This window comes from Magallana gigas, chromosome 6 (assembly GCF_963853765.1).
Source record: "Magallana gigas chromosome 6, xbMagGiga1.1, whole genome shotgun sequence".
NCBI classification, from domain to species: domain Eukaryota; kingdom Metazoa; phylum Mollusca; class Bivalvia; order Ostreida; family Ostreidae; genus Magallana; species Magallana gigas.
In genome coordinates, this window is record NC_088858.1 from 29,602,112 (window position 1) to 29,614,837 (window position 12,726).

General features: G+C 35.2%; 1 protein-coding gene across 1 annotated transcript in view; it reads left to right on the plus strand.

Annotated features, from left to right (window-relative positions):
• LOC105338038 (fibrillin-2) overlaps window positions 1–12,726 on the plus strand; it is a 37,973-nt gene that overhangs the window by 2,750 nt on the left and 22,497 nt on the right. Inside the window, exons 3-17 of the mRNA XM_066086480.1 lie at window positions 140–235; window positions 2,131–2,226; window positions 4,129–4,326; window positions 4,424–4,549; window positions 5,056–5,181; window positions 7,076–7,228; window positions 7,446–7,610; window positions 7,864–7,986; window positions 8,125–8,247; window positions 8,913–9,038; window positions 9,717–9,839; window positions 9,946–10,065; window positions 10,224–10,412; window positions 10,680–10,805; window positions 10,900–11,025. Of these exons, the coding sequence (XP_065942552.1) occupies window positions 140–235; window positions 2,131–2,226; window positions 4,129–4,326; window positions 4,424–4,549; window positions 5,056–5,181; window positions 7,076–7,228; window positions 7,446–7,610; window positions 7,864–7,986; window positions 8,125–8,247; window positions 8,913–9,038; window positions 9,717–9,839; window positions 9,946–10,065; window positions 10,224–10,412; window positions 10,680–10,805; window positions 10,900–11,025 (2,016 nt within the window). The remainder of the gene's footprint in view (window positions 1–139; window positions 236–2,130; window positions 2,227–4,128; window positions 4,327–4,423; window positions 4,550–5,055; window positions 5,182–7,075; window positions 7,229–7,445; window positions 7,611–7,863; window positions 7,987–8,124; window positions 8,248–8,912; window positions 9,039–9,716; window positions 9,840–9,945; window positions 10,066–10,223; window positions 10,413–10,679; window positions 10,806–10,899; window positions 11,026–12,726) is intronic.

Sequence of the window (12,726 nt, forward strand, 5' to 3'; positions counted from 1 at the left end):
ATTATTATTTTTAAGTTCGATAAAAATTGAATAGAAAAAATATATTGCTTCTGATAGTGTGAACATTTGTTTCTATTTTCTAATCTTTTTTCTTTTATTTATTAATTTATTTGATATGATTATCATTTTTTACCCTTAGCTATCTGTCAGGTGGGATGCAGTGGTGGAACTTGCATTCGTCCTAATCTTTGTCTTTGTTCCAATGGCCAACCGTCCACATCTTGTCAGGCAGCAGGTAATGTTTTTGTTCCTGAATCATGTCTTTTCGTGTTTATTTGAAAACAAGAACTAATTCCATTTGAAATCACCAAGAAAGGAACCATCGAAAAAATTCTCCTTTTAAAACACGTTCCACAATTCGGAAATATTCGGAACACCTTGCACGATTCTTTCTACATCATGTCGTTTGCGCGGTAAAACCCTTCCCACTTGAAACTGCTGACAGAGAGCTTCAAAATGATGGTACTTTAAAATATTTTTGTTTTTTGAAGTTTTATATTCTTTCAATACATGAATGTTGACATTCGGACACACGCCATTCATATACAGTTAGCTTTCCTAAGTAGAATCCCTTCCACCTGTGCACGGAAGCCGGGTAAACACTGGTAAACGGTAGATACATGATCTCTTTTGATTTATAGTTGCCAACACATTAGTTATTGGGCCATTATGCCATTTTTTTCCCCAAATGAGTGTATTTCGTTGAATGGTAATCAGTACTTAACTAAAGACCTGAGACACAACATTTATGTCTCTGCTAAGAACAGATACTATTCTTTAAAATTCACAAAAAGATGACAACACTGGACAATGCCAGATATCATGGAGCAAAATGAAGTGATAAAAGTATGGATTCGACATAGGGAAAACATAGAAGTAAAGTGTTAATATGTATTGGTATGATGCAAACAATATATTATGTCAAAAGTACAGATGTACTATCAAAATTGTAAAAATAAAATTGGAAATGTTGGAGTTTGGTTTTTTAAAACAACAACTTCTCTTAAACCTACATGTAAGTCTTAAGAAGACAGATGAACTTATTAGATTTGTTTCTTGTGTATGAATAAATACTGTATACAGGGAAATATTTGCCCCATTTTATTCTAGCCCCTTTCCCTTTTAATGTCAGAGGGTGAATTGAAGACTGGGCGAACTCCAATGTCTTAAATAGTATCTCCTTAACACATCTTTGTTTGGGAGAATTCAAGACGGGGCAAAATCATCGCAAGTGAAAAAAGGGCGAAAATAACCCTGCATAAAATAAAGTGGCTTGTTGTATGGGCGTTTCTATTGACACTGCATGGCTACATATATGTCAAAATATGCAAATCTGTATTAACTAATCCAAATCTCTTCAAATCCAAAAAAAATATAACATCACACCACCTTTGAATTATATAAGGTATGTTTTCAATGAAATATATATCGTATTAAAATTCAAATATTGACATACTTTTGGCATGTGATTGTAATTCAGAACCATCACTTTTTGGAAATTCAGTACTGTGTACTTGATTCAATGCGGGTTCTGTTTTTCTGCTATGCTAGCTGCATTCATAGCTATATTCTGTCCCAAGCTATTGCTTCCATCACTTTTTGATGATTTTTAATAAAAATACACATACTTGTGAAAGAAGTACAGTTGAAAGATATTCTTCATTGACAAATTATCCCTTTTCACCTATAAAATTTCACAGGAATGAAAAAAAATTTCTTATGGAGATTTATAATGGGAAATGTTTACATCTTTTCTCCACTCGGAAGTACTCTGGACACCTCGTGTAATTTTTCAACATTATCATCTGAGCTTATTAATGGCTGATGTAATGCAAAATCCCCGTATAGACTTTCTATTTTGGGATGTGTATGAAACCTGAAGCAGTAGAGGGGGCATTTCAAAACAGATAATCTGGACATATTTCATATCAATGGACGAACGTAGTTTGAGTACAGAGGTATTTATTATTATCAAAATATCAAGCGAAAAGTAGTGGAAGCAAAAACTCGGGACAGAGTATAGTTAGTTGAAGCACAAAAGAGAATATTTTATTGTTCAAATAATTATGTATTTCTTCTGTTCATGATGGCTTGCTTGGAATAATTTTTCTTACAAATATGTGTTTTCAGTTACTTGTAATCCAGAGTGTAAAAATGGAGGAAGATGCATTGGCAAAGACAGGTGTGCTTGCACCTATGGATATTCTGGGCCTCGCTGTGAAAATGGTACAGTAGTTTATAACTTTAACCCTTTTTTAGATTTAAATCAAACCCCATTGCTATAGTGTGTATCACTTAAGTAGATTTAATACTGAAATAGAAACTATATATCATTACTGTGTTGTCGAAATGCCACACATATTTTGATAACACCTTTGTGGTTTATACTTTGATATTTTGAAGTTTATTGCATTGTAAGTTTAGCTTGAATGTCAAGAACACACAGAAATGGACCAATTATCCTGCATTAATGTTTGCTTCAGCCTTCAAGTGACAAGTTTTGGTGTTACATGAGATTCATTTGGTCTTCCAAATGTGTATTTTAGTTTGAATATACACTATACAGAGATATTAATTGGGTGACTTGACATTAGCAAAGCGAAATATTTGGTCACTGGTACAACAAGGTTACCTGTTCTATTTTGCCATAAGTTTGAAGATCTAGATATGTACTTATTAAGGTGGCCGACTTTAGATATCCTTTTGCATATTTTTGAGCAATCTAATAAAATACAGACTATACAGTGTATTTATACCTTTTTAGAAATTGTTTCAATAACCATTTTTAGAATTAAACACGACAAAACAAAATACAGATAAAAATATTTAGATTTTTTAAATGAGAATTTTATTTTTTAAATGATGTATTTGTTGTTTGGTAAGTGAGCATTGCCAATGTGCCTTTATCATGTTATGACAAAATGAAGCTTTGTAGGAGTGCAATATAAGAAATAACATGAAAGAAAAAGTAAACAGTGTGCGCCTTGGAAATTTACACATCGAATTATAATATTCATAGGTTATTTTTCTTAATTTTTGAACGAATCCATTGTACCAATGTACATTTGTTATATGCTATATATAGCAAAGTTCGGTGCATTTTGATATTTTAAGATGCCCCCTTTAAAAAACCAGATGGGGGCCAAAATGAAATTATTGTTTGTTTGGAATGTTGAAGAGAGTAAAATAGAATGATACAAAACTAATGTTTAGGTGAGCGAGGTGGTCCATGGGCCTCTATTTTTATATCTTGCAAAGACGTACTACCTGTTAAGTTAAGAGTAGGGTATCATAGAATTATCAGGACTGTCTTTCCTTCTTACAGTCAGTGTCTATCCATTTCACACCAATCTATTCAGTCTATGTGAAAGTATTTTGGACCACACAGGACATTCTGTCCAGTGTGATCAATAAACGCACAGGGCTGTACCTAATTTTGTTAGATTGAAGACTGAAAAAGAAAAACCTAATTGTAAAAAAGTAAAACACATGAAAATGCAGAATGAAGAAAATCTTATGCTTATCTATACACTATAAGTAAGCCATAGTCAGCCATATTTCGAATCCGTATTGAATCCTCTTGCAGTTCGTTTGGAGTCTTAGACTGTATCCTTCTCTAGAGTAGTAGAGTAGGCGCTTTTCTTTTCCTTTGACCAAGGAACCGACCATTCTGTTCTAATCACATTTGTGCAATATTTTTTACTTCTAATAAAACATTTGAATGACTCCTAGTCAAAATAATAAAGCATTAAACTGGACACCGAGACATCAGACATTCCGGTCTGGTGTATAACACATTGAACCAGAGGCAATGCACATTGGTAAGGTCGGAGGGTCCGAAGTCTTTTGCATAGCTAGACTGTCTGTCCTACTTTCATGTCTGGTCAATAACTTAATGAGAAAAAGTACTGTGTTAGAAACTCATACTGTGGACAAAGGGTGTTATTGACCTGTAGATGTGTCCTGACCTTGACCTGTTGTCATTGACCAAGGTCACCTTACCATTAAGATGGAATTCCCTAGCAGAGATCATGCAAGGGGTATAACTGGTTGAAAATCGTATTTAGTTAATTAACTTAGTCATCAGACTTTGAATGAGACCATGCATTATAATTTTACTGGTTTCAGACTATCGAGTTGGGCCATGCTTTACCCAGCTCTCGGACAGCATGTGTCGGGGTCAGCTGACTGGGTTGGTTTGTACCAAGAATCTGTGTTGTGCGACTGTGGGTAAAGCCTGGGGTAACCCCTGTGAGCAGTGCCCTGTCCGGCCCTTCCCATGCAGACGCGGATTCATCCCAAACCTACAGACAAACTCCTGTCAAGGTATGTAGCAAACCAACATCTGGAGTCTCAATATGGACAATCAATAACTTCAGCTTCAATATCATAGTTCACAGAAGTAGTTTTGTTTTAATTGTAGATGTGAATGAGTGTATTGCTATCCCCGGAGTGTGTGGGGGAGGGACCTGTGTGAACTCGGTGGGCTCGTACAGGTGTGAGTGTAAGAAGGGCCAGAGACAAAACCCCATCACACAGGACTGTGAAGGTGAGATCTTCAGTAGAAACTCCTCACTCATTGCTAGATATATACCAGAGTAAGCTCTAGGTTCTACAGACCTACTCACATAGAGAGTAAATAAGCAAAATATGTACCGGGTACTGTTATAATGATACCTATATATAGAATTTGGAACTGCTTTGCATAGAAATTTATTTTTAAGTAATATTTAATATCAGGCATCAAATTTAGTTCACAAAGTTTGAATGGAAGATTTTTCTTTCATATTCTTTAGAGTCTTGGTAATAAATTCAATCTATATGAATTTCAGGAATTTAATTTAAGTATGATATATTACATCTATTTCAATTGATTTATAGTACCTAGTTTTTTATTATTTCATTCTATATATTTAAAATTATACTTTAATTATGGTTCATTACAAGTCAGAGAGAAATGATTGAGAAAAAATTTCCTTTAAACAATCTACACAATATCCGCTCTTTGAGACCCAAACAGAAAGTTTCTTATCACAACTCAACTCTTTGACTTAGATGTTGATGAATGTGCTGAAAATAGAGACCGCTGCAGGAACGGCCTGTGTACAAACACCCAGGGCGGCTACTTCTGTACCTGTAACGAGGGCTATGAACTCACCCCCGACAAATCTACTTGTGTGGGTAAGTACATGTATTTCATTCATTCAGTTTTGTGATTGACGTGCTAGTGTGGTTTAATATTTGTAAGATTGTGAAGACAGCTATCAGATTTTCTAACCAATTTTCAGTGCATTTTCTGTAAATATGACAACAATTTCCACAAACTTACAGCGAATTACAGAATACCGGTAGAGTTTTCAATAGCTTGTTGGATTGCTCAATAGGGTATTCAATTTGGTCAGCAAGGTATCACATCAGGTTTAAATCTAGGTCCTGTGGTTACTCAAGTGTAGATGCTTATTTTGCACTCAACCCATTCATTTTACACAAAGAAAACCTCTAGAACACTCCCTCCTATTGTTAGCTATTCTATTCATAGACTTTTAAAAAGAAAGTTCACCTGGACAGCACTGGACTCTATAGAGAATCAATTCTGCTTGGAGTAATTTGAATTTTGTTTTTCAAAAAATGTAATTCAAAAGGCAGTTCTGAAGAAACAAACAAAAGAGACAAGCATAACTTAAAAAAGGAGGTATTTTTCACTGCAAAAAATCATTTAACATTTTGGTTCCCTGATTTCTGGTGCATCTTACAGCACTAGGTCCAATATTTTTTTTTGTGCTTACTGCTTAATTAGTTCAGACTTTTATAGCAGTAATGTAGGATAACAGAGAGAAACAAAAAGGCCCAAAACGTGCAAATGTTAACCAGATTAACTCACTCTATTGCTGTCATACCTGAGTAATCACATGACCTAGATTTAAACCTAATGTGATACCTTGCTGACCAAATTGAATACCCTATTGATCAATCTAGCAAGCTATTGAAAACTCTACTGGTATTCTGTAATTCGCTGTAAGATCCTTTTACAATGTATATAAACATTCAGAATGATTGAAAAATGAGCGTCATACATGTATATGACCTTGTGGGGTTCCTTTTTTTGTTTGTTAATTGACAGGTTTACTGATAGCTGCAAAGCTTTAATATCGTACTCACATATTTTAACGAGATCAGTTGAACATCAAACTTGATTTTGTATTTAAAATAGCAACATGCCAGCAATCTCCATTCCAGTAGAGAGGCATGTAATTGTAAACACAAAGGTAATTTGTTCTCAAGGGTATCTGACACATATCCTGCTGGGGTTTAATCCTCGGGGATGAATGATATAGCTCCTTACACAGAACAAACCCCTGACACTTCATGGTCCTCTTCAGAAGCTAGTTTACAAGCAGCACTTTGCTCTACTGATTCAGGCAGAATGGATGGGGTGGGGGGGGGGGGCACTCAACATACAAAAGTGTAGGATAAACAAGCATGCATTATGCATTATTTGCATGTTAATCAGCTGGGAATTTAGGGTATCAACTTTTCTCAAAGTCCTTCTTTAACAGCAGTTTTGTTGTGTCGTGTATTTAACTCTCATCATGATAGCAAGAGCAAGGAATTTTGTTCGGCAGTACCTAAGTGTTCTGTATGTATAAATGGCACATTTCATTGTGCAATTATTCTAAAATATCAAAAACACAAAACTCTACACATATAATTATGATAATTGGAAACATATACATTTACTGAGTCTAACGTGTCTTGATCAGAAGAATTTCATTTGGTAAAGAATGAATTTTAAGGGCCAATTCAAAGAATGATGCCATCAAAGTTTACATAATGGCAGCTGCAAATTCTGTGAGTAAGAGTTTGTGATGAGTTTCATACAGGCCTTTGACATCATTGAGTGATTAAATTTCTGCAGATCCCAAGGAAATGGTCTGATGCACATGTTTGATGTATAAATCTTTATTCCTTTCTGCATTATTCTTAAAACACAAGTGTACAATTCAGTTTAAAATGAATTTAGACATTGTATTTGTAATCTAGACAAAGCAAGCTATCCTGTTAGTTGTGTTTGTAGGGATACAGAGGAGGAGATGCTTTCAGCAGGTTGTAAACAACAGGTGCTCCCAGCCAATGGTCCCCCTCCTCTCTCTGGCTGATTGCTGCTGCGATTCCGGCAAAGGATGGGGGGAGCTCTCCAACTGCCAGATCTGTCCTCAGCCGGGAAATGGTAAATCAGGCTAAACAAGTCTTCCCATTGTAGATAAAACTCTAGGCGAAGATGTAGAGCATTTCTTAATCAACATTTTCAACATTTAATATTTTAGAGGTCTTCCTGTTTTATATTACTTTGAAAAAGACATTAATCATTATTTACAATTATCTAAAATAGGTTCTGAAACATCAATGATGCATGCATGAATTAGAATCTTAATTTCATTTTGCAGAAGCACATTCTGAGCTTTGTAAAAAAGGGGGAGAATTTAGTAGGAATAAGTGCCGGCTGTTTCCCAATCTGTGTGTCAATGCTCGCTGCGAGCCCACAGAGTACTCCTACAGGTGTGTGTGTCACCCTGGCTATAAACCAACCTCGGACAAGGACAGGTGCACAGGTAATTTTCACACATAACAACATCCAAATAATAGGTTGACGTTTTTGTATTCATTCTTTGATTTATAATCATCAAATGAATTCTTTAAAAAATCAATAAACAAGGGATTTCACAGAATAGAAGAGTATATTTCTGTGGTTTGAATATAAATCTATTATTTTGAAAAGTTGTTGAGTTTATTTTTGTTTTCTTCCATTTAAAATAATAAAGTTATAAATTTCAGTAACTTTTTAAATTTCTTTTTACTTGAAAGATATCGATGAATGCTCCGAGCGAAGTGGAGTGTGTATGAATGGTCAGTGTTTGAACACGCCTGGTAGCTACAGATGTAGGTGTAACCGCGGATACAGGCTCTCATCGGATGGACGATGTATAGGTATTTATGTATTCATTCACATAAAAACCAGTTAAACTATCTAAAGATATAAATTTCCTTTAGCAAATAATGAGTTTGATAATCTAATCTGATATACCTGTTTACTTTGCTTAAATTAATTTTTATTTCTTGTCGAAGACATGAATGAATGTGCAACAAAAAGGATGTGTCTTAATGGTCGCTGTGTGAACATGGATGGCGGCTATAAATGTGACTGTAACCCCGGGTTCCGCCCGTCCTCTAACCTCCAGGTCTGCTACGGTGAGTATGACAACTAAACAAAGACTGCTTAAAGGTGCAATACACCACAGCAACCTATTCCTCTCAAAAACCTATAATTGTACATGTAATGACTAAGCATGCCATTTTAGCATAACTTACAGGGCAACAATTTTCACATGTTACTCCTTTGAAATAGTTAGAATTTGAATGAAATTTGATTTATTTGTCAAGATGAGACCTAGTTTTCTCTCTGATAACTAAACAGTATATATCTGAATGGTAATAAGTACCAGTATGATAATTCCAATACTACTGTAAATTCCTTATTTTGCGTGAGTACTTAGTTCAGCGACTCAACTGTTTTGCATCAAATCGCAAGAATATAAAATCGCAAACGCCGAATTTTTATCATTGTGGTGTTTAGTTTACGTGTTCGAAAAATAAAAGTGAGATTTTAAAATCTGCGATATGTATTTCTCGCGATTTTACGGGGATATTAATTCCTCGCATATAATTAGGAATCTACAGTATTCATTTGACATTACACTATTGAAATATTTTTCATAATTGATCTGATTTTGGAACTTTTGCGTAAAAGCAGAGCATATGCAATAAATGTCATGTGATCATATGTATAATTTATATTGATTGACACAGAGAATGGATCTATACAATTATCATAGATGCTTTTGTGTGTGTTTTAGATATCAATGAATGCACAGAGAATGGTAAACTATGCACCAATGGGAATTGTCAGAACACTGAGGGGTCGTACCACTGTGTCTGTCACCAGGGCTTCCGCCTGTCCCCAGACAGGGCATACTGCTTAGGTAGGCATCAGCAGCCACGTATCATGACCAACAGTGCTGGTCTCAGTCTAGCAGTTTAATGACATTCTTTATGTGTGTGTGTATACATTCATGTTAACTCTACCACTTTACCCAGAAATCTACCGCTTTTTAACTCTGTCTCTTGCCTACCACTTTTATTAGAAAATCTACTGATTCAATCAAATCCATTTTGCTGTTTTGATAGATAACCATTTTGGAATCCACTAGTGGTTAGAAAATCTCGTCGGGTTTGAAATTAGTGCTTGATTTGAACAGGGGCATACAAACAATTTTTTTTAAGTCTGATGAATGAGAAGGTTAGATCAAGAATCAAATGTGAAATTAAATAAATGGGCAAAAAATGTCAAGATATTAGCTTAATTACATATGCGAGGGTGGAAATAAATAATTGGAAAGTTAAGACCAGTCACAAAAGTTTTATAAAGTAACTGTCAGTACCTAATTAAAAAAACAACAACAAAACAGTGTTTTCTTCAAACCCAATTCTTTCTTCTTGAAAAAGGTTCATAAATGTAGCAAGATTTACCAGGAACTATTCACAGATGTATATTTCTAGACTAATGATTGCTTCTTTTCTAGTAATCCACAATTGGTACATAAGAGTATTGCTGAGAATATAAAGAGGCACAATTTAATCTTTGTAATACAAACTTCCAGATTACAATGAATGTGAACGTACTGGTATGTGTACACATGGAGTATGTGTCAATCTTAATGGTGGCTACAAGTGTGTATGCAACACTGGTTTCACATCTTCGTCCGACGGTAGAACCTGTTTAGGTAAGCAAAACTAAAAGAGTTGATTTTAATGATTCTTTTCTTTTTCAGCTGCTGATTTTTATAGACTGAAATTTAATTTTTGATGTCAATGTATTTAATCAATTAGATGTAAATGAATGTCTGAGAAATCCTTGTGCGAATGGAATCTGCATAAACAACCAGGGAAGTTTTCGCTGTGAGTGTCCTACTGGCTTCCAGCTACAAACAGACGGGAGAACTTGTCTGGGTTAGTACAAAATCTTTTAAATCCAGTACTTATAAACGTTTGTCTTAATCAGGCATATGGACACTTAATAAATGTTTCCCAGAATGGCGGTATATTTTATAATTATCCATTTGATGATGGGGGTACTCTGATTGCGGTGTTGATACTGTTTCCTACAGATACGAGGCGTGGCAACTGCTTCCTGGAGTACAGACGGGGCCGCTGCTCCAGTCCCCTAGCCATGCAGATCTCCAAGTCCATGTGCTGTTGTATGGACGATGACTCCGTCAAGGCCTGGGGACCTCGATGTGAACTGTGTCCCAGGAAAGGAGAGGCTCTGTACTCACAACTGTGTACAGACACCTTGAGTAAGTGATTACAATAAACGCATTGGTCCATAAAATGTATGGTAGGTTCTGTATGTTTATTTCACCAATACATCTTTGAGACAATCATAAGCATACTGTAATTTACAACACTTTTTAGTTTAGCCATTAATAAAGGTGTAATGAAATGATGACAAAATTTTAGTGTATTTGTATAGTATTTGTAATGGACAAGATAATCTCTATCTAAATTTAAGAATGTTTTGAATGAAATACTCAAGAATACTTAAGAAAATTTGTAATTGGTAGACATAAATGAATGCATGCTGAATCCCAACATCTGTGAAAATGGAGCTTGTGAGAATTTGCAGGGAACATACAGATGTGTTTGTGACAAAGGGTTTACCCCCAACCCCTCCAGGAAGAAGTGTCTAGGTAAGGAAGTAAAAATGTGTTCTGTTTGACAGATTTTTGTTGCAATCTTTTTGAATATTAATTCCAAAATCAATTCTAAATATGGTTATTACAGATATAAATGAATGTGAGAGATATCCTAATTACTGCAGTGGTGGCAGCTGTAAGAACACTATAGGCAGCTTCCACTGTACTTGTCCCGCTGGGTTCAGGCTTAATCCCAACACTGTAACATGTCAAGGTAATATGATCATTATTCAACCAAAGTTTGGAATTGAATTGCTGTGATAGAAAAAAAGGGTTAAATGGGTGAAATTTTACTGTTTTTAGCTCACCTGAGCTGAAAGCTCAAGTGAGCTTTTCTGATCAAAATTTGTCCGTTGTCTGTTGTCGGCGTTGTTGTTGGCGGCGTTGTCGTTGTAAACTTTTCACATTTTCTTCTTCTTCTCCAGAACCACTGGGCAGATTTCAACCAAATTTGGCAAAAAGCATCACTAGGTGAAGGGGATTCAAGTTTATTCAAATGAAGGGCCATGCCCTCTTTAAAGGGGAGATAATTGAGAATTATTGAAAATTTGTTGGTATTTTTCAAAAATCTTCTTCTCAAAAACTATTAGGCCAGAAAAGCTTAAACTTGTGTGGAGGCATCCTCAGGTAGTGTAGATTCAAGCTTGTTCAAATCGTGGTCACCGGGGGTAGGATGGGGCAACAATAGGGGGATCAAGTTTTACATAGGAATATATAGAGAAAATCTTTAAAAATCTTCTTCTCAAAAACTATCAGGCCAGAAAAGCTCAAATTAAAATGGAAGCACCCTCAAGTAGTGTAGATTCAAGTTTGTTCAAATCATGGTCCCTGGGGGAAGGGTGGGGCCACGAGGGGGATGAAGTTTTACATAGGAATATATAGAGGAAATCTTTAAAAATCTTCTTCTCAAAAACTATTAGGCCATAAAAGCTCAAATTAAAATGGAAGCATCCTCAAGTAGTGTAGATTCAAGTTTGTCTTTTTTAACAATAATCAAAGAATTGGACAATAATTAATTAATGAACTATAATCACTCTTATAACGGTACTCTTTATGTACACAGGGAGTGAAATTGCCGTATAGATGTCAGCCTTAGCAAGATAGAACCATTATTACAAGGCCTTGGACTTTCCGTAGGACGTAGCTATCACTTCTTGCGTCAAAACATGTTAAAAATGATGCTGGATTCAAGTGAAATATGCACCGATTGCGTAGTCTTAGCTCAGAAGCCAGACAAATCGTGTTGATTTCAATGAGCTTCCACTGAGTGGGCAGCAATGAAATAGACAGGCATTCGTGACATTGCTGTTTGACACAACTACCCAAAGTCCAAGCTCCTGTTATAATGGTTCTAATTAACACAACCGGGATCAGTCTACCGTATAAACAATAGAGTTGATAATTGCCGATTACGTATTTTAAGATTGATTTTGACCGTAAAATATTTCTTATTTATACTTTCCACTAACAACTCTTAACTAATAAAATGATAAAACTTTAAAACATTCCCCGGACCTACTGCAATATTTTTATCCATCCAAGTTTGGTTTCAATTTTACTGCGCAATATTATCTTCCCACTATTAATAGTGATATATTGAATCATGTGACAATGTGTTTATAAAAACGGAACGGTAAAACTTTTAATTAATTAAAGACAATGCACCATTGTTCAATAACTGTTATTAATATGTATTCTAGTGTTAACAGATGAGTGAAAATGATAATAATTAAAGATGAACATTGAATTCAACAACGTAATTTTCAATTACACAGCCAGCTCAAGATGATTAAAACCAAAATTTTTAATACTATTTTTCACAATTTTCTGACCTCAAGCCTAAGACAAGTCGATCAAGACGATAAGTCGAGTGCTCTGCTTCAGAGAAAAAAAATACAGACTTATCGTCGGGAAA